Raw genomic sequence first — 20,800 nt, forward strand, 5'->3', positions numbered from 1 at the left:
TGAATTCTTTTGATGTTGAAGCCATTAGGAATAAGCTATCTTCTACAGGATATAGTACAGGAGAGGCCATAAAAGTAATTTCTCAATGGGGACCCACACACTCACAAGAAGTATGGAAAGTCCTGCGTGGGTTGTATCGCGATTGGCAATTACATAATATCACTTATGAACAATTCGGAAAAACCTTTCAAAACACACAAACAGTGACTAAGGGCATCCAGTGCATACTATGGCAAAGCATTGTTAATCAACAGTTTGCAGACCTTAAAGCAGAATGGGGACAGCTTCAGGGTGAATATTGGAAACAACAATTGCATTTGCCTGAAGAAATATGGGTAAAGCCCATACAGTTTCACTGTGAGGAAGAAATGTGTTATGCTCTTTTTGATATAGCAAGAAGTGATATTCCTCCTGACATATGGTGCCCCTTCATATTGCTCCCCGTAGTGATAAGTAAACGAATGGTGGATACCTCACACTGACAAAAAGTGGATTGATTAAATAAATCACACTGTAGATCCCACTAGATGTGCAGATTGGTCTAAGGGGTGGGTATGTACCCGCACTGGACGGGTGCTAGATCGATGTCTACACACAATACCGGGAGAATGTGAATGGTTACCTTATCCTATTAAATGGCACAGTTTATATCAGATAGGGACAGAGAGCATATGTTATGTCATTAATCATCCCTTACTTATTAACGGACTTATACAAACCACCGGAGAGCAAGTAATGTGTATGTGCAATATTACCAGCATTATTGACATAAGCACTCACATCTTGTACCGACCGACTAAGTTCACCATAACCACATTAAAGACGCAAATGTGTGCGCAGTTAGAGTCGAACATCTCGCTTGTTGTTAAGCTACCCAGATCAGAGGCAATCAGGCACTACGCACAAGTTACCTTTGTTAAATTTGATATGACAGCTAAATACACCAACGATACAGCCATACTGATGACCATAAACGCTAAACAGCTTATGCACACTGCTTCATGCATCCAGCAAATAACTGAGCATCACTGGTATGACATCTTCTTAGGCTGGGCACTAGGAGCTATGAAGACGCTAAATATAGTGTTACAACAGCTAATTTGGTTATTGATTGTTTGTGTTACGCTAGTGACTATACTATGTAGACTATATGTATGCACAAAACAGCTTTATACTAAGATGCAGGCACTTAGAATAACGCTGACAAATCAAATCAAATCAAATCATTAGCAATTATAAAGCGCGCTACTCACCCGTGCGGGTCTCAAGGCGCTAGGGACAAAGGGGGTGGTTATCGCTGCTCGAACAGCCAGGTCTTTAGGAGTCTCCGGAAAGCGGAGTGGTCCTGGGTGGTCCTGAGGCTGGTGGGGAGGGAGTTCCAGGTCTTGGCCGCCAGGAAGGAGAAAGATCTCCCACCCGCTGTGGAGCGTCGGATGCGAGGGACGGCGGCGAGTGCGAGGCCAGAGGAGCGGAGGGGGCGGGTGGGGACGTAGAAGTTGAGGCGTCTGTTGAGGTATTCCTGTCCCTTGTCGTGGAGGGCTTTGTGTGCGTGGGTGAGAAGTCGGAAGGTGATCCTTTTGCTGACTGGGAGCCAATGCAGGTGTCTCAGGTGTGCGGAGATGTGGCTGCTGCGGGGTATGTCGAGGATGAGGCGGGCCGAGGCGTTTTGAATGTGTTGTAGGCGATTTTGGAGTTTGGCTGTGGTCCCGGCGTAGAGGGTGTTGCCGTAGTCCAGGCGGCTCGTGACGAGGGCGTGGGTCACGGTTTTTCTGGTGTCGGCGGGGATCCAGCGGAAGATCTTGCGGAGCATGCGGAGGGTGAGGAAGCAGGCGGAGGACACGGCGTTGACTTGCTTGGTCATGGTGAGAAGAGGGTCCAAGATGAAGCCGAGGTTGCGGGCGTGGTCTGCGGGGGTCGGTGCGGTGCCGAGGGCCGTGGGCCACCAGGAGTCGTCCCAGGCGGACGGGGTGTTGCCGAGGATGAGGACTTCCATTTTTTCAGAGTTCAGCTTTAGGCGGCTGAGCCTCATCCAATCTGCGACGTCCTTCATACCCTCTTGTAGGTTGGTCTTGGCGCTGGCGGGGTCCTTGGTGAGGGAGAGTATAAGTTGGGTGTTGTCGGCGTAGGAGGTGATGATGATGTCGTGCTTGCGTACGATGATGGCGAGGGGGCTCATGTAGACATTGAAGAGTGTCGGGCTGAGTGATGAGCCTTGAGGTACGCCGCAGATGATCTCAGTGGGTTCTGAGCGAAACGGAGGGAGGTAGACTCTTTGGGAGCGGTTTGCGAGGAAGGAGGCGATCCAGTCCAGGGCCTGGTCTTGGATCCCGGTGGAGCAGAGGCGGGTGATTAGGGTGCGGTGACAGACGGTGTCAAAGGCAGCCGAGAGGTCGAGAAGAATGAGGGCGACTGTTTCACCGTTGTCCATCAGGGTTCTGATGTCGTCTGTGACTGAGATGAGGGCGGTTTCAGTGCTGTGGTTGGTTCGGAATCCGGTCTGTGAGGGGTCGAGCAGGTTGTTGTCTTCCAGGAAGGTGGTCAGCTGTTTGTTGACGGTCTTCTCTATTACTTTGGCTGGGAAAGGCAGAAGGGAGATGGGGCGGAAGTTTTTCAGGTCGCCCGGGTCAGCCGTAGGTTTCTTTAGTAGGGCGTTGACTTCGGCGTGTTTCCAGCATTCGGGGAAGGTAGCAGAAGAAAAAGAAGAGTTGATGACAGTCTGGAGGTGCGGGGCGATGATGTCGTCGGCTTTGTTAAAGATGAAGTGCGGGCAGGGGTCCGAAGGGGCACCGGAGTGGATAGAGTTCATGATGGATTTGGTTTCTTCCGTGCTGATGTGGGTCCAGTTGTTGAGGGTGATGGTCGGGGATGCGGGTTCGGTGGTGTTTGGTTGGGTCTGGTGTCCGAAGCTGTTGTGGAGGTCGCTGATCTTGCGATGGAAGAAAGTGGCGAGGGATTCGCATAGATCCTGTGAGGGCGTGATGGCGTTGGCGTTGGCGCTGGGGTTGGAGAACTCCTTGACGATGCTGAAGAGTTCTCTGCTGTTGTGGCTGTTTTTGTCCAGTCTATCGGTGAAAAAATTCCTTTTGGCAGCGCGGATCAGGTGGTGGTGTTCGCGGGTAGCGTTCTTGAGGGCGGTCATGTTGTCAGCGGTGCGGTCCTTGCGCCAGGCTTTCTCAAGTGCGTGACAAGTTTTCTTTGATTCTTTGAGGGTGTCAGAGAACCAGAGGGGTTTCTTGGTGTTGTTCTGTCGCTGCGAGCGTTTGAGGGGAGCAAGGTTGTCTGCGCAGTTGGAGATCCAGTTTGTGAGGTTGAGGGCTGCGTCGTTGGGGTCGGTGGTGAGGGTGGGTTGGTTGGCGGCGAGTGCGGAGAAGAGTTGCTCTTCAGGGATCTTGTTCCACTGTCGGCGAGGGATGGGTTGAGTGCGGAGGTGGCGGGTCTCGCGTCGGAATGTGAATTGGACGCAGCTGTGGTCGGTCCAATGAAGGGCGGAGGCGTGGCTGAAGAAGACGTGTTTGCTGGCGGAGAAGATAGGGTCGAGTGTGTGTCCGGCGATGTGGGTGGCAGTGTTCACCAGTTGTTTGAGGCCGAGGTTGGCGAGGTTGTCGAGCAGGGTGGTGGTGTTGGGGTCGTTGTTTTGTTCCAGATGGAATTTGAGGTCGCCTAGGAGGATGTAGTCCGGTGAGGCGAGGGCGTGCGGGGAGATGAAGTCGCCGATGGCGTCGCTGAAAGGGGCGCGAGGTCCGGGAGGACGGTAGACGAGGGATCCTCTGAGGGTGGTCCTCGGGTCGGTGCAAATCTGAAAATGCAGGTGTTCAGCGGCGAGAGGGGAGTCTTCAGTGGAGGTGGTGACGCTGATGGAGTCTTTGAAGACGATGGCGATACCTCCTCCTACTTGGTTGGTGCGGTCTTTCCTGGAGATCTTGTAGCCTTCGGGGATGGCGGTGGCGATGTCTGGAGCAGAGGAGGCGTTCATCCAGGTCTCCGTGATGAAGGCGACGTCCGGTGCTGTGGAGTCTAGGAGGTCCCAGAGTTCAACGGCGTGTTTGTGAACGGAGCGAGCGTTGACTAGGATGCACTTGAGGTGGTTGATGGCCCGTGGGCTTGTGGTCGTAGTTGTTGCGTGGTGGAAGATGCGTTTGCAGGAGTTGCAGGCGAAGGGTCCATGGGTGCGTTTGGGGTGAGCTTGGAAGCAGGTGTTGGAGCGTCCTGGGTTGAGGGCATGGAGGGTGGTGGGGTCGTAGCGGATCATCGGGGCTTGGGAGAGCTGGGGACCAGGGGTCATGGCGCTGGGCGCGGGCCAGGCGCGGACGGGCGCAGACGGGCTTGCCTCTGGCGCGCCTCCGGCGCGCCAGCGGCGCGGACGTGCAGCGGCCGCCATATGAGGTAGGAGGGGGGGGAGGGGTCAGCTGGGTGCGAATGGGAACTGGGGGGCGGGGGAGTGCAGGAGGTCGCGGCGGGAAAGCGCGAGGGAGGGGGGGGACAGGTAGAGTGAGAAGAGCTGGGGGAGGGGAGTTTAAGGGTGGAGGGGGGAGAGTGTTAGGAGGTTTAGGAGATTAGGAAGAAAGATAGGTGTAGGGTTGTGAAGATAGGGGAGGGGGGGTTGTAGAGGTGGGTGAGGGTGAGAGGTAGAGTGAGGGGATAGGAAGATAGGTAATAGAGGGGGGTGGCGGGAGGGGGGGAGAGATAGAGAAATAGGTAGAGAGAAAAGGTAGATAGAGAAATCGATAGATAGGGAAAAAGATAGAGAGATAGGAAGATAGGAGGAGGTGGAGAGTGAGGGATTTGGATAGTGGGATAGAGAGATGGAGAGATAGGTAGATAGGAGGAGTGAGGGAGGTAGAAAGTGAACGGGTTAGATAGGGGAGATAGAGGGGGGGGATGCGAGTGGGGGAGGGGGATGAGGCAGGAGCAGGAGGGCAGGCGCGGGTAGAAGAGGACGGAGGAGGCAGAAGAGCCGAAGGCAGAAGACAAGAAGACAAGAAGAACAGAAGAACAGAAGAAAAGAAGAACAGAAGAGCAGAAGACCGGAAGGACTGAAGACCGGAAGAGCAGAAGACCGGAAGAACAGAAGAAACACAGAAGAACACAGAAGAACAGAGAGGAATACAGAAGAACACCGAGGAAGACAGAAGAACAGAGAAGAATACAGAAGAACACAGAGGAAGACAGAAGAACACAGAGGAAGAAAGAAGAACACCGAGGAAGACAGAAGAACACAGAGGAAGACAGAAGAACAGAGAAGAATACAGAAGAACACAGAGGAAGACAGAAGAACACCGAGGAAGACAGAAGAACACAGAGGAAGACAGAAGAAGACAGAGGAACACAGAAGAACACAGAAGAACACGGAGGAAGATACAAAAAACGAAGAAACAGAGTGCAGAAGACCACAGCAGAAGATGAGGAAGAAGAGAAGAGGAGAGAAGACGGGGAGAAGAGGAGTACAGAAGAAGAATACAGACGAGGAGAGAGGAGGAAGAACAGAGAAGAACAAAAGAGGAAAAGAAGCAGGAGAGAGGGTGAGTAGCGCGGGGCAGAACGAGGGTCTGGGAGGTGGGGGGTACTTACTGTGGGGTGGGTCTCAGGAACTCAGGAACCTGGAGGAGCTGCAGCGGCAGCGACCTACCCTTGGGTCAAGGGTCGCTACCACTGTCGCGCAGCGGCCGCCATATGAGGTAGGAGGGGCGGGGAGGGGTCAGCTGGGGGCGAATGGGAGCTGGAGGGCGGGGCGTGCAGGAGGTCGCGGCGGGAAAGCGCGAGGGAGGGGGGGGGACAGGTAGAGTGAGAAGAGCTGGGAGAGGGGGGTTTAAGGGTGGAGGGGGGAGAGTGTTAGGAGGTTTAGGAGATTAGGGAGAAAGATAGGTGTAGGGTTGTGAAGATAGGGGAGGGGGGGTTGTAGAGGTGGGTGAGGGTGAGAGGTAGAGTGAGGGGATAGGAAGATAGGTAATAGAGGGGGTGGCGGGAGGGGGGAGAGATAGAGAAATAGGTAGAGAGAAAAGGTAGATAGAGAAATCGATAGATAGGGAAAAAGATAGAGAGATAGGAAGATAGGAGGAGGTGGAGAGTGAGGGAGTTGGATAGTGGGATAGAGAGATGGAGAGATAGGTAGATAGGAGGAGTGAGGGAGGTAGAAAGTGAACGGGTTAGATAGGGGAGATAGAGGGGGGGGATGCGAGTGGGGGAGGGGGATGAGGCAGGAGCAGGAGGGCAGGCGCGGGGAGAAGAGGACGGAGGAGGCAGAAGAGCCGAAGGCAGAAGACAAGAAGACAAGAAGAACAGAAGAACAGAAGAAAAGAAGAACAGAAGAAAAGAAGAACAGAAAAACAGAAGACCGGAAGGACTGAAGACCGGAAGAGCAGAAGACCGGAAGAACAGAAGAAACACAGAAGAACACAGAAGAACAGAGAGGAATACAGAAGAACACCGAGGAAGACAGAAGAACAGAGAAGAATACAGAAGAACACAGAGGAAGACAGAAGAACACAGAGGAAGAAAGAAGAACACCGAGGAAGACAGAAGAACACAGAGGAAGACAGAAGAACAGAGAAGAATACAGAAGAACACAGAGGAAGACAGAAGAACACCGAGGAAGACAGAAGAACACAGAGGAAGACAGAAGAAGACAGAGGAACACAGAAGAACACAGAAGAACACGGAGGAAGATACAAAAACAAGAAGAAACAGAGTGCAGAAGACCACAGCAGAAGATGAGGAAGAAGAGAAGAGGAGAGAAGACGGGGAGAAGAGGAGTACAGAAGAAGAATACAGACGAGGAGAGAGGAGGAAGAACAGAGAAGAAGAAAAGAGGAAAAGAAGCAGGAGCAGGAGAGAGGGTGAGTAGCGCAGGGCAGAACGAGGGGCTGGGAGGTGGGGGGTACTTACTGTGGGGTGGGTCTCAGGAACTCAGGAACCTGGAGGAGCTGCAGCGGCAGGGGGAGCGACCTACCCTTGGGTCAAGGGTCGCTACCACTGTCGCGCAGCGGCCGCCATATGAGGTAGGAGGGGGGGGAGGGGTCAGCTGGGGGCGAATGGGAGCTGGGGGGCGGGGGCGTGCAGGAGGTCGCGGCGGGAAAGTGCGAGGGAGGGGGGGGGACAGGTAGAGTGCGAAGAGCTGGGGGAGGGGGGTTTAAGGGTGGAGGGGGGGAGAGTGTTAGGAGGTTTAGGAGATTAGGGAGAAAGATAGGTGTAGGGTTGTGAAGATAGGGGAGGGGGGGTTGTAGAGGTGGGTGAGGGTGAGAGGTAGAGTGAGGGGATAGGAAGATAGGTAATAGAGGGGGTGGCAGGAGGGGGGGAGAGATAGAGAAATAGGTAGAGAGAAAAGGTAGATAGAGAAATCGATAGATAGGGAAAAAGATAGAGAGATAGGAAGATAGGAGGAGGTGGAAAGTGAGGGAGTTGGATAGTGGGATAGAGAGATGGAGAGATAGGTAGATAGGAGGAGTGAGGGAGGTAGAAAGTGAACGGGTTAGATAGGGGAGATAGAGGGGGGGGATGCGAGTGGGGGAGGGGAATGAGGCAGGAGCAGGAGGGCAGGCGCGGGGAGAAGAGGACGGAGGAGGCAGAAGAGCCGAAGGCAGAAGACAAGAAGACAAGAAGAACAGAAGAACAGAAGAAAAGAAGAACAGAAGAAAAGAAGAACAGAAGAGCAGAAGACCACAAGGACTGAAGACCGGAAGAGCAGAAGACCGGAAGAATAGAAGAAACACAGAAGAACAGAGAGGAATACAGAAGAACACAGAGGAAGACAGAAGAACAGAGTAGAATACAGAAGAACACAGAGGAAGACAGAAGAACACAGAGGAAGACAGAAGAACAGAGAAGAATACAGAAGAACACAGAGGAAGACAGAAGAACACCGAGGAAGACAGAAGAACACAGAGGAAGACAGAGGAACACAGAAGAACACAGAAGAACACGGAGGAAGATACAAAAAACGAAGAAACAGAGTGCAGAAGACCACAGCAGAAGATGAGGAAGAAGAGAAGAGGAGAGAAGACGGGGAGAAGAGGAGTACAGAAGAAGAATACAGATGAGGAGAGAGGAGGAAGAACAGAGAAGAAGAAAAGAGGAAAAGAAGCAGGAGAGAGGGTGAGTAGCGCGGGGCAGAACGAGGGGCTGGGAGGTGGGGGGTACTTACTGTGGGGTGGGTCTCAGGAACTCAGGAACCTGGAGGAGCTGCAGCGGCAGGGGGAGCGACCTACCCTTGGGTCAAGGGTCGCTACCACTGTCGCGCAGTGGCCGCCATATGAGGTAGGAGGGGGGGGAGGGGTCAGCTGGGGCGAATGGGAGCTGGGGGGCGGGGGCGTGCAGGAGGTCGCGGCGGGAAAGCGCGAGGGAGGGGGGGACAGGTAGAGTGAGAAGAGCTGGGGGAGGGGGGTTTAAGGGTGGAGGGGGGAGAGTGTTAGGAGGTTTAGGAGATTAGGGAGAAAGATAGGTGTAGGGTTGTGAAGATAGGGGAGGGGGGGTTGTAGAGGTGGGTGAGGGTGAGAGGTAGAGTGAGGGGATAGGAAGATAGGTAATAGAGGGGGTGGCGGGAGGGGGGGAGAGATAGAGAAATAGGTAGAGAGAAAAGGTAGATAGAGAAATCGATAGATAGGGAAAAAGATAGAGAGATAGGAAGATAGGAGGAGGTGGAGAGTGAGGGAGTTGGATAGTGGGATAGAGAGATGGAGAGATAGGTAGATAGGAGGAGTGAGGGAGGTAGAAAGTGAACGGGTTAGATAGGGGAGATAGAGGGGGGGGATGCGAGTGGGGGAGGGGGATGAGGCAGGAGCAGGAGGGCAGGCGCGGGGAGAAGAGGACGGTGGAGGCAGAAGAGCCGAAGGCAGAAGACAAGAAGACAAGAAGAACAGAAGAACAGAAGAAAAGAAGAACAGAAGTAAAGAAGAACAGAAGACCGGAAGGACTGAAGACCGGAAGAGCAGAAGACCGGAAGAACAGAAGAAATACAGAAGAACACAGAAGAACAGAGAGGAATACAGAAGAACACCGAGGAAGACAGAAGAACAGAGAAGAATACAGAAGAACACAGAGGAAGACAGAAGAACACAGAGGAAGAAAGAAGAACACTGAGGAAGACAGAAGAACACAGAGGAAGACAGAAGAACAGAGAAGAATACAGAAGAACACAGAGGAAGACAGAAGAACACCGAGGAAGACAGAAGAACACAGAGGAAGACAGAAGAAGACAGAGGAACACAGAAGAACACAGAAGAACACGGAGGAAGATACAAAAAACGAAGAAACAGAGTGCAGAAGACCACAGCAGAAGATGAGGAAGAAGAGAAGAGGAGAGAAGACGGGGAGAAGAGGAGTACAGAAGAAGAATACAGACGAGGAGAGAGGAGGAAGAACAGAGAAGAAGAAAAGAGGAAAAGAAGCAGGAGCAGGAGAGAGGGTGAGTAGCGCGGGGCAGAACGAGGGGCTGGGAGGTGGGGGGTACTTACTGTGGGGTGGGTCTCAGGAACTCAGGAACCTGGAGGAGCTGCAGCGGCAGGGGGAGCGACCTACCCATGGGTCAAGGGTCGCTACCACTGTCGCGCAGCGGCCGCCATATGAGGTAGGAGGGGGGGGGAGGGGTCAGCTGGGGGCGAATGGGAGCTGGGGGGCGGGGGCGTGCAGGAGGTCGCGGCGGGAAAGCGCGAGGGAGGGGGGGACAGGTAGAGTGAGAAGAGCTGGGGAAGGGGGGTTTAAGGGTGGAGGGGGGAGAGTGTTAGGAGGTTTAGGAGATTAGGGAGAAAGATAGGTGTAGGGTTGTGAAGATAGGGGAGGGGGGGTTGTAGAGGTGGGTGAGGGTGAGAGGTAGAGTGAGGGGATAGGAAGATAGGTAATAGAGGGGGTGGCGGGAGGGGGGGAGAGATAGAGAAATAGGTAGAGAGAAAAGGTAGAAAGAGAAATCGATAGATAGGGAAAAAGATAGAGAGATAGGAAAATAGGAGGAGGTGGAGAGTGAGGGAGTTGGATAGTGGGATAGAGAGATGGAGAGATAGGTAGATAGGAGGAGTGAGGGAGGTAGAAAGTGAACGGGTTAGATAGGGGAGATAGAGGGGGGGGATGCGAGTGGGGGAGGGGGATGAGGCAGGAGCAGGAGGGCAGGCGCGGGAGAAGAGGACGGAGGAGGCAGAAGAGCCGAAGGCAGAAGACAAGAAGACAAGAAGAACAGAAGAACAGAAGAAAGGAAGAACAGAAGAAAAGAAGAACAGAAGAAAAGAAGAACAGAAGAGCAGAAGACCGGAAGGACTGAAGACCGGAAGAGCAGAAGACCGGAAGAACAGAAGAAACACAGAAGAACACAGAAGAACAGAGAGGAATACAGAAGAACACCGAGGAAGACAGAAGAACAGAGAAGAAGACAAAAGAACACAGAGGAAGAAAGAAGAACACCGAGGAAGACAGAAGAACACAGAGGAAGACAGAAGAACAGAGAAGAATACAGAAGAACACAGAGGAAGACAGAAGAACACCGAGGAAGACAGAAGAACACAGAGGAAGACAGAAGAAGACAGAGGAACACAGAAGAACACAGAAGAACACGGAGGAAGATACAAAAAACGAAGAAACAGAGTGCAGAAGACCACAGCAGAAGATGAGGAAGAAGAGAAGAGGAGAGAAGACGGGGAGAAGAGGAGTACAGAAGAAGAATACAAACGAGGAGAGAGGAGGAAGAACAGAGAAGAAGAAAAGAGGAAAAGAAGCAGGAGCAGGAGAGAGGGTGAGTAGCGCGGGGCAGAACGAGGGGCTGGGAGGTCGGGGGTACTTACTGTGGGGTGGGTCTCAGGAACTCAGGAACCTGGAGGAGCTGCAGCGGCAGGGGGAGCGACCTACCCTTGGGTCAAGGGTCGCTACCACTGTCGCGCAGCGGCCGCCATATGAGGTAGGAGGGGGGGAGGGGTCAGCTGGGGGCGAATGGGAGCTGGGGGGTGGGGGCGTGCAGGAGGTCGCGGCGGGAAAGCGCGAGGGAGGGGGGGGACAGGTAGAGTGAGAAGAGCTGGGGGAGGGGGGTTTAAGGGTGGAGGGGGAGAGTGTTATGAGGTTTAGGAGATTAGGGAGAAAGATAGGTGTAGGGTTGTGAAGATAGGGGAGGGGGGGTTGTAGAGGTGGGTGAGGGTGAGAGGTAGAGTGAGGGGATAGGAAGATGGGTAATAGAGGGGGTGGCGGGAGGGGGGGAGAGATAGAGAAATAGGTAGAGAGAAAAGGTAGATAGAGAAATCGATAGATAGGGAAAAAGATAGAGAGATAGGAAGATAGGAGGAGGTGGAGAGTGAGGGAGTTGGATAGTGGGATAGAGAGATGGAGAGATAGGTAGATAGGAGGAGTGAGGGAGGTAGAAAGTGAAGGGTTAGATAGGGGAGATAGAGGGGGGGGATGCGAGTGGGGGAGGGGGATGAGGCAGGAGCAGGAGGGCAGGCGCGGGGAGAAGAGGACGGAGGAGGCAGAAGAGCCGAAGGCAGAAGACAAGAAGACAAGAAGAACAGAAGAACAGAAGAAAAGAAGAACAGAAGAAAAGAAGAACAGAAGAGCAGAAGACCGGAAGGACTGAAGACCGGAAGAGCAGAAGACCGGAAGAACAGAAGAAACACAGAAGAACACAGAAGAACAGAGAGGAATACAGAAGAACACCGAGGAAGACAGAAGAACAGAGAAGAATACAGAAGAACACAGAGGAAGACAGAAGAACACAGAGGAAGAAAGAAGAACACCGAGGAAGACAGAAGAACACAGAGGAAGACAGAAGAACAGAGAAGAATACAGAAGAAGACAGAGGAAGACAGAAGAACACCGAGGAAGACAGAAGAACACAGAGGAAGACAGAAGAAGACAGAGGAACACAGAAGAACACAGAAGAACACAGAGGAAGATACAAAAAACGAAGAAACAGAGTGCAGAAGACCACAGCAGAAGATGAGAAGAAGAGAAGAGGAGAGAAGACGGGGAGAAGAAGAGTACAGAAGAAGAATACAGACGAGGAGAGAGGAGGAAGAACAGAGAAGAAGAAAAGAGGAAAAGAAGCAGGAGAGAGGGTGAGTAGCGCGGGGCAGAACGAGGGGCTGGGAGGTGGGGGGTACTTACTGTGGGGTGGGTCTCAGGAACTCAGGAACCTGGAGGAGCTGCAGCGGCAGGGGGAGCGACCTACCCTTGGGTCAAGGGTCGCTACCACTGTCGCGCAGCGGCCGCCATATGAGGTAGGAGGGGGGGGAGGGGTCAGCTGGGGGCGAATGGGAGCTGGGGGGCGGGGGCGTGCAGGAGGTCGTGGCGGGAAAGCGCGAGGGAGGGGGGACAGGTAGAGTGAGAAGAGCTGGGGGAGGGGGGTTTAAGGGTGGAAGGGGGAGAGTGTTAGGAGGTTTAGGAGATTAGGGAGAAAGATAGGCGTAGGGTTGTGAAGATAGAGGAGGGGGGGTTGTAGAGGTGGCTGAGGGTGAGAGGTAGAGTGAGGGGATAGGAAGATAGGTAATAGAGGGGGTGGCGGGAGGTGGGGAGAGATAGAGAAATAGGTAGAGAGAAAAGGTAGATAGAGAAATCGATAGATAGGGAAAAAGATAGAGAGATAGGAAGATAGGAGGAGGTGGAGAGTGAGGGAGTTGGATAGTGGGATAGAGAGATGGAGAGATAGGTAGATAGGAGAAGTGAGGGAGGTAGAAAGTGAACGGGTTAGATAGGGGAGATAGAGGGGGGGGATGCGAGTGGGGGAGGGGGATGAGGCAGGAGCAGGAGGGCAGGCACGGGGAGAAGAGGACGGAGGAGGCAGAAGAGCCGAAGGCAGAAGACAAGAAGAACAGAAGAACAGAAGAAAAGAAGAACAGAAGAAAAGAAGAACAGAAGAGCAGAAGACCGGAAGGACTGAAGACCGGAAGAGCAGAAGACCTGAAGAACAGAAGAAACACAGAAGAACACAGAAGAACAGAGAGGAATACAGAAGAACACCGAGGAAGACAGAAGAACAGAGAAGAATACAGAAGAACACAGAGGAAGACAGAAGAACACAGAGGAAGAAAGAAGAACACTGAGGAAGACAGAAGAACACAGAGGAAGACAGAAGAACAGAGAAGAATACAGAAGAACACAGAGGAAGACAGAAGAACACCGAGGAAGACAGAAGAACACAGAGGAAGACAGAAGAAGACAGAGGAACACAGAAGAACACAGAAGAACACGGAGGAAGATACAAAAAACGAAGAAACAGAGTGCAGAAGACCACAGCAGAAGATGAGGAAGAAGAGAAGAGGAGAGAAGACGGGGAGAAGAGGAGTACAGAAGAAGAATACAGACGAGGAGAGAGGAGGAAGAACAGAGAAGAAGAAAAGAGGAAAAGAAGCAGGAGCAGGAGAGAGGGTGAGTAGCGCGGGGCAGAACGAGGGGCTGGGAGGTGGGGGGTACTTACTGTGGGGTGGGTCTCAGGAACTCAGGAACCTGGAGGAGCTGCAGCGGCAGGGGGAGCGACCTACCCTTGGGTCAAGGGTCGCTCACCTAGCTAGCGACAAGTATTAGTATTAGTAGCAACCTAGCTATCGGAATGTCAAAGTAAATTATATCTGTTTTGCATGCATCTCGCTCATCTAGGGGGTGGAGTGATCAGTATAGGGAAAGGGGCGGAAGACATAGTGACGCGAAGGGTTAATTAGCTTGAGCAGTGTAGATGAGAGTGATGCCTGCTGAAATCACCGAACAACGTGGAAAAGCTCATGATATTATTTTCAAGCTTGTTTGTGTAGAAGACTCCATCTCAACCTTGAGAACGAGAGTACAGGGAGAAGATGGAATGAAAACCAAGGCTGGGGAAGGGCAGAGCAGCCAAGTGCTGATTACATAGCTAGAAAATGCCAGAAAGAGATAGAATCCAAGCTTCGAGTTATTTAAGCACTGAAGTGCGGGTGAGGGATTTGAAGCTCGCAGATGGGGTTGTGAAAGCTGCCATGGCCCAGCGCTGCCTCCCTGTTTTGCTGTTCAGAGACCGTGATGCTTGAGGGGGAGAGAGGTCCAAGTAGGCGGTAGAGGGCTTCCCAGCATTTTGTGGACTAAGTTAAGTTCCACACAGGGATGAAAGGCCTTTGTTTCTCTGTGTTTATAATCTGAAGAGTTCAGCTCGTTTATATTTTGCTTTTTGAACATTGTAGTGGGAGCCTGCTGCAGTAATTGAAACATGCATTTTGGTGTGCAGTAAATCAAAGCTTATCTGAAGTATTCAACTCGTTTATATTTTACTTCCTGAACATCGTAGTGTAACACATCTCGGTATACAGTTATTCCAAGCTTACATCTGTCAATGAACTCTTTGCTCATATGTATACATAGATGCTCTTTGTAGTGTACTTATATATAAATAGATGCTTTTCATTGCTATACTTATTCCACTATTGTTAATGTGCTAAATGCCTACATTTACCTGAAATTCTAGTAAAGCTAAATTGTATTCATAATTGGCGTGTGGTCCTTCATTGAGCGTCCTTATTGACTTATACCGAACAGGTGTCAACCAGTCACCTGGATAAGACAGCTGGTATGCCTGGCAGTGTGCTCCTTCCTCCTTTTGTGATTAGCAACATTCTGTTACACCATTCACTCTCAGCATTCCACACACCAGTTCAGAAGTATAGTGAATGGGGAGACACAGTATACCTCATGAAGAATCCCAAAACGTGACTGGCTTGCCAAACTGACCCATAAAAGAATTGAAAAAAAAAGAAGATTAAAAGGTGTAGAACATATATTCTTATATATATTCTTGCACGAACAGCTGCCACAAAAGCAGTGGGTTCTCTATGTTTATGTACAAGAATTCTAGACCTAATGCATACCTGCTCCAAAACAGGTCATGTCAATTTTGAACTTTGGGAAAAATCAGCACAATATCTTCTGCCTGGTTGTACTTCTTTTACTAACTGTACAAGAGGGAATTGTGTGCCACAGAGTGATGTGTTAGGCCATTTTTTCCAACAAAAACTAGAGCCAGGTGAACACGGTCTGTTTTTGCTGCATTTAATTTCTAAGGAATGGTACACAAGCAAACTGGATGCCTGAACTGATGTTCCATTGAAGCAGAGATGCAAACAGTTGCGAAGAATAAACAATTACAAGTCTCAATTTTTTTTATGTAGCATCCTTAAATGCCACATAGAAAACATTTTCTAAGGCATGATTAAAAGGTCATTTGACCAAGGTAACACAATCATTAAATGATTAAAGAAAAGCTTAAACTTACTATTTACTACCCCAAATTACACACCACATTACTCGATCTTTGCACGGCCACACTTTATGACTTAAAAAAATACAAATAACGAAGTATTATCCTCTGTACATGTTTTGCAGAACAACAAATATTGTTTTCCTATTGTGTGGCCGTGCATAAACCACTTTCAAGAGTGACCTTTAATGTAAAAAACAATTTAATTCTCACCAGGCAATTCTCCCAGTTTTCCTGTAGTCTCTTTTGCCATATTTCTTGTTCTGTTAATTTTCTTTTTCTTTTCACTGTAGGCTCTTCTCCTCTCAGAAACAGATCTTCGTCTGAGGGCCCTGTAGAGGCCAATGAACATAGTTAAAGGACTAAAGCCAAGGTGTCCTCCTTTTAAATCTTTATTTTTCAATCTGCAACACACACTGGAATCTGACGGGTTTGTGCGAAATAAATCCCATACACCTATACGGCCAGGCAAACAACATGCACATTGAGATGGACATTTGGATGCGGCAAGACCAAAGCAAGGCCTGTTGGTGACGCAAAAAAGAGATATGGTGGGCACTGCACTCACTATCACCCTTCCTGGCACATCACAAGTCTGGACGTGGGACTGGACCAATGCAGAAGAATGTGGAGAGTAGACAAATGATAAATAGGTTCTCTGCATAGAATTAGTAACTGTGTTCAACAACTCTCATACAGGGCATCTGTGCAGCGTGACTACCCCTAAATTAGTGATAAAAATTAGTTTCATGATATTTACCCCTATATTTCCTATATATTTCCTCAGAAGGCCATTTAAAGTCCACCAATGACACTAGAAGCACAATGGGGGACGGCCGAGGCTATGGTGAAGTCAGAAGTACCTGTTTCTACCTCAAGTGTCTCATAGGATTCAATCTATACCAAAGTATTGGGTCCCATTCATTGATGCATATAGAAATGGACAGTCAATGTTTGTGTTGATGTTTAGGTCTTTCTTTTGCCTGACATGCCTATAAGCTACCTGCATGCTTACAAGAAGAAGCATTTGCAATGCAACGAGTCTCGCGTTTGCTCGAGTTAGAGCTATTAGCATTGTAAACTCCTAACCAGACTTTTCTTGCCACATAAACTAATAATGAAAAGTAAAACAGTTTCACATTTGCGAGCCGATGGTCTCCATGAGCGTGAAGGAGACACAGAAAAGGAAACAGAAGTTCGCTCGGAGTGAAATTTATCGACAAAAGTGCAATTATCCATGTTACCGGCAGAAGTGCAATTATCCATGTAACCAGCAAAAGTGCAATTACACATATAACAGGGTCGATGTCATGCAAAGCGCTCGACTTCTGCCCAGCGATATCGCGCTGGTCAGGAAATGAAAAAAAGTAGTCCAGAAACCAGCTGAAAACACGTAGTCTTGTATGTTTTCAGTAGTTTACCGGTGCGCTTGAGGAGGGCTAAACACCAGAAAAGGCATAATGTATGCATGCCTTTCACAAGTGGAATCAATTGATTTTTGAAAGGCATGCCCACAAACTAATGAAAGTGACGAGCATGACATGGGCGTGGTTAGAAGCCCACAGAGAGCTTACAACATGGTCCAGATCGCTTGCGCATGCTCGACCCTAAAGAGTACATTCATGTATCTGGTACGATCAAACTGCACTTCACAGATCTGAGGCAGCATTTATATGACAAGCATTCAGCAGCAGCTGCGGCCTGAGAGCGTTTGGGTACCGACCACCCACTGTGAGGCCCTTTTAATTCATGTATTTTTCCATGAATCAAGACATTGCAAGTGCACCTCATGCCTGACTACTTTGCTCTGAGACAGAGGCATGCAGTGAGACACTTTTGGTATCTACATCGTACTTCGGGGTGCGTGCCTGATGCTGCACTGTGGCGTAAGTAGAGCTTATTTACACGCAACCCTTGTGTTGCCTCGGATCGCAGGTCACATTGCTCCCCATTCTCCTTCTCTTTCTGGAAGTGCTGTACAATCAGACTTGGGCGTTTCACTCTGCATCTCAGGCTATAGGAAGATGAAAGCCATGCTAGTCCTTGTTAATTGACGGCAGGTCATATCCACTTTCATTTAAGTATACCTGTTTTTCTCCCAGGAACATTGCTTCTTGTTTTGCGACTTTTGTTTGGTAAAGCAATCTGCTTTTTTCTCCTCCTTCGAGTGGGTGTTTGGAAAGGAGGCTTGCGAAGATTGCATTTGAAAGATGGACACTATGGGCCAGATTTTCAAGAAAGTGAAGCATCAGCTGTGATGCTGCACTTTTCGTGTGCCCCCCCTTTCAGGCACGTAATGACACCACGTTTGCGCCGTATTTACAATATGTCGCACCACGGCTCACGTTAGGGCAATAGCGTCATAATTCATGATGCTATTGTGGTACTTTGCAGGATTACCTCCATAAATTGTGCCACTAATCCTGCAAAGTAAAAAGAGGCCCATTGAAAGTAATGGGCGCGTCATTTTAACGCCTGCTCTGAGGAGGTGTTAAAAATGATGCTAAAAATGGTGCACTGAAATGTTGTAAATTTCACTGCGCCATTTTTCCGGGCCCCCCAGGCATAATGTGGTGCAAGGGGTTACAGAGTGCAGCGCCATGCAAGCATTGCACCAATTTGTAAATATGACAAAGGAGAATGACCTCTTTTATGCCACATTAAGTTAAAAAAAATAAAACTGGTGTGGTGCTAAGAGGCGCTAGGGACTTGTAAATCTGGCTCTATGTTCACAAGAATTGTTTAGCTATGGATGGATTGTTGTCAAGTTATCACATTGTTTTATGTCCTTGCGACACTATTTCTAGCGCAGGGGTATCCTATAAAAACTCATCATCATCATCATTAAGGTAAGAAGAAGAACATGTAGACTACAAATCCCAGCCTGCACTTTTTTATTAAATCAAAACTTACATATGTCCTGCATGCATGCATGAGTTTGCTGATAACCTTGAAACTGTGCAGCACTCTCCTGTTTCCCAGGCTCATGTTTCCTAGGCTCATGTGTGGATGCTCATCCAGTTCACTTTTTTGTGTGATTTATAATCCAGATTTTATAAAGGGATGTCATGTACTGCAAGTTCCAAAATGCAAAGTAGGAAAGACCTGGACTAGTTGGCCTATTCGCGCACAAAAATTGAAAAGTCCATTTGTGTCCTGTTGAAATCTTTTTTGCAGTACACCAGCTCCGAATTTTCATTGGTTCTGATGCAGGCTCATTTGTTTTGTAGTCTGCTGTGTGGGATCATGCAGAGTGGTCGAAATATTGACTTGGGGTTTATGCACCACTGCTTTTTGCGATCACCAGCTGCCACTGCCAGCATTAGCAATGTTAAAAGATCTCCTTTTTGCCAATGTTGGTGTGCTCGAACTATTGGCTCTGCCAATTTCCACTGATTACCAATACCAGCATCCAGCCATCGTCTAGTGTTTTTTAATGCCTACAAGATGAACGTGACGTCTACTAAAGATGCAACATGATGGCCAACTTAAGGTTCTTTTTTAACATTCCAAGATTGCTGTCACTTTCCAAGATGTAACTTTATGGGCTATCCTCAATTGAGGGACATATTTATGGGGGTGTTGTGTAGTGTCTGCACAACGCAATGTGGTACATGAGCATCACAAACCCCAACTGCAATTTATGAAGCCATGCAAGGCCACTTTGCATGGCCCTTAGTAGCTTCAGAAATCTGGGGTAAAGCATTGCATTTCAAATTGCTATGTTGACTTTCCCGCGCAACTCACAAGGATTAATATGCATTCCCAAATTTACAATAACTGGTAAACCAGGAATGCAACAAAATGATATGCCTTCCCAGGGGAGGCATAACAAGGAGAAATATCTGTATTTCTCCTTCGTACTTCCTCTTTCTATGTTTGCTAGATTCTGCAGTGAACATAGATAATAGAATATGCCTTTGGGTACATTGTTCCTCATTACGAGTCTAGCGGTCTTTGGACCGCCAGACTCGTGGTGGCGGTCGGACCGCTGCGGTTGTGGCACATTACAACCATGGCAGAGCAGCCTTGGTCTGACTGCCGACACCGCCAGGTTGCTGCCAATCGACAGCCTGGTGGTCTTGGTGGGTGCAATCCGCCAGAGTGGCGCTGCATGCAGTGTCGCCCTGGGGATGACGACTCCCAATCCGCCAGCCTTTTCATGGCGGTTGGACCGTCATGGAAAAGGCTGGTGGAATGGGGGCATTGGGGGTCCTCTGGGGCCCCTGCTTTGCTTATGCACTTGGCATGGGCAGTGCAGTAGCCCCCATGGACAGCCCCATCGCACTTTCCACTACCCGAATTACGGGCAATGGAAAGCGCAGCGGGTGCTGCTGCACCCGCCACACCACCACATTGCCGACGGCTCATAATCGAGCTGGCGTCAATGTTAAGGTCCTGTTTCCCACCGGCCCAGCGGGAAACTTGTAATAGGCCAGCGGTGTTTTGGTCTCACTGGCAGTCGGATGGTGGTACGGGTTTGGCAGGTGGCCTCTGCGGCCCACCAAACTCATAATGAGGGCCATTGTTTTTGTGCAGAAAGTACCCCCTTGCACCATTGGGCAAGGGGGCCTGCATTGGCGCTAGGCAAGCAAAAGAGCACCAGCACAGCGGAAAAGGCAGGAATGTGATGTATTGTCTTACATAGGGTGCCTTCCTGACCTTTCCTGTCGTGCAGAGCAGCAAGGTAACTTGCTGCACGGCGTGCCTTTTTAATAAATGTGCCCCTTAATGTGTTACAACTAAACCTCTATACATTCTGAGGTCTAATAGAAGACCTGTGGCAATGGGGAAAAAAGTAGTTGTATCATTTGTAAAGTCACATCATTGAGGGAAACATGTTTTTTTTTGTATTGAATAGATTTGCCCCTTTCGCTTAAAGCATGTGTTACGAATCTTTTGTATCACTGGATGAGGTAACAGTGCTACTAAGATGTAACATGTTTCAATTAAAGCAAGCATAAGTAACATTTCAAAATGAAATCGTTATAAAATATTCAAGTACTAAAACAGGAAAGCTTTTAATTTTACCTTCTCTGACTCGTGGACACCGAAGCTGAGTCCCTTGTACATCATGTTCCTTTAATTTGTGCCAGCTGAGATATTTGAATGTATCACACGGAAGCTAAGAGCAATATCAAAAAGATAAACAAAACATCAGACACACACAGCAACAGTCAGAATACGATATTAAAACTTAAAAAGTGGAAAATGTATGCCTACTGTTCAGAAAACAATGTAAGAGACTATTTGGCTAACATAAGGTTGGCTGTCTTCTGCAAAAAAGTTGGTGAGTCAATAGCATTACCTTCGCAATACTAGGGGTTGGCGAGCCACCTAATCTAGAGATTTCTGCCATGCAGCTCTCAATGGTAGTTGCTGAGGTTCGCTGCTGATAGAGCGTTCCGACCTAATAAATTACCTGCATTTGGACGCTCTTGGGTCGATGAATCTTTTGACCAAGTGGGGCTCTCTTCACCCGAGATTAGTCAATTTAATCAAATCAATAATCAATAACGAACATAAGCAATGCCCTGATCAACATAACACTTCACAATTAATCCAGAAAACATTTCGGCGAACCATGACCTTTCGGCCATGAATAACCACACCAGTTCA

General features: G+C 49.5%; 1 protein-coding gene across 2 annotated transcripts in view; it reads right to left on the reverse strand.

Annotated features, from left to right (window-relative positions):
* LOC138266574 (uncharacterized) overlaps positions 1 to 20,800 on the reverse strand; it is a 91,026-nt gene that overhangs the window by 16,099 nt on the left and 54,127 nt on the right. For both annotated transcript variants that reach the window (XM_069215421.1, XM_069215420.1), the window contains 2 exons: positions 20,213 to 20,306; positions 15,395 to 15,513 (listed from right to left, as the gene is read on the reverse strand). In XM_069215421.1, coding sequence (XP_069071522.1) covers positions 15,395 to 15,513; positions 20,213 to 20,306 — 213 coding nt within the window. The remainder of the gene's footprint in view (positions 1 to 15,394; positions 15,514 to 20,212; positions 20,307 to 20,800) is intronic.

This window comes from Pleurodeles waltl, chromosome 11 (assembly GCF_031143425.1).
Source record: "Pleurodeles waltl isolate 20211129_DDA chromosome 11, aPleWal1.hap1.20221129, whole genome shotgun sequence".
NCBI classification, from domain to species: Eukaryota; Metazoa; Chordata; class Amphibia; order Caudata; family Salamandridae; genus Pleurodeles; species Pleurodeles waltl.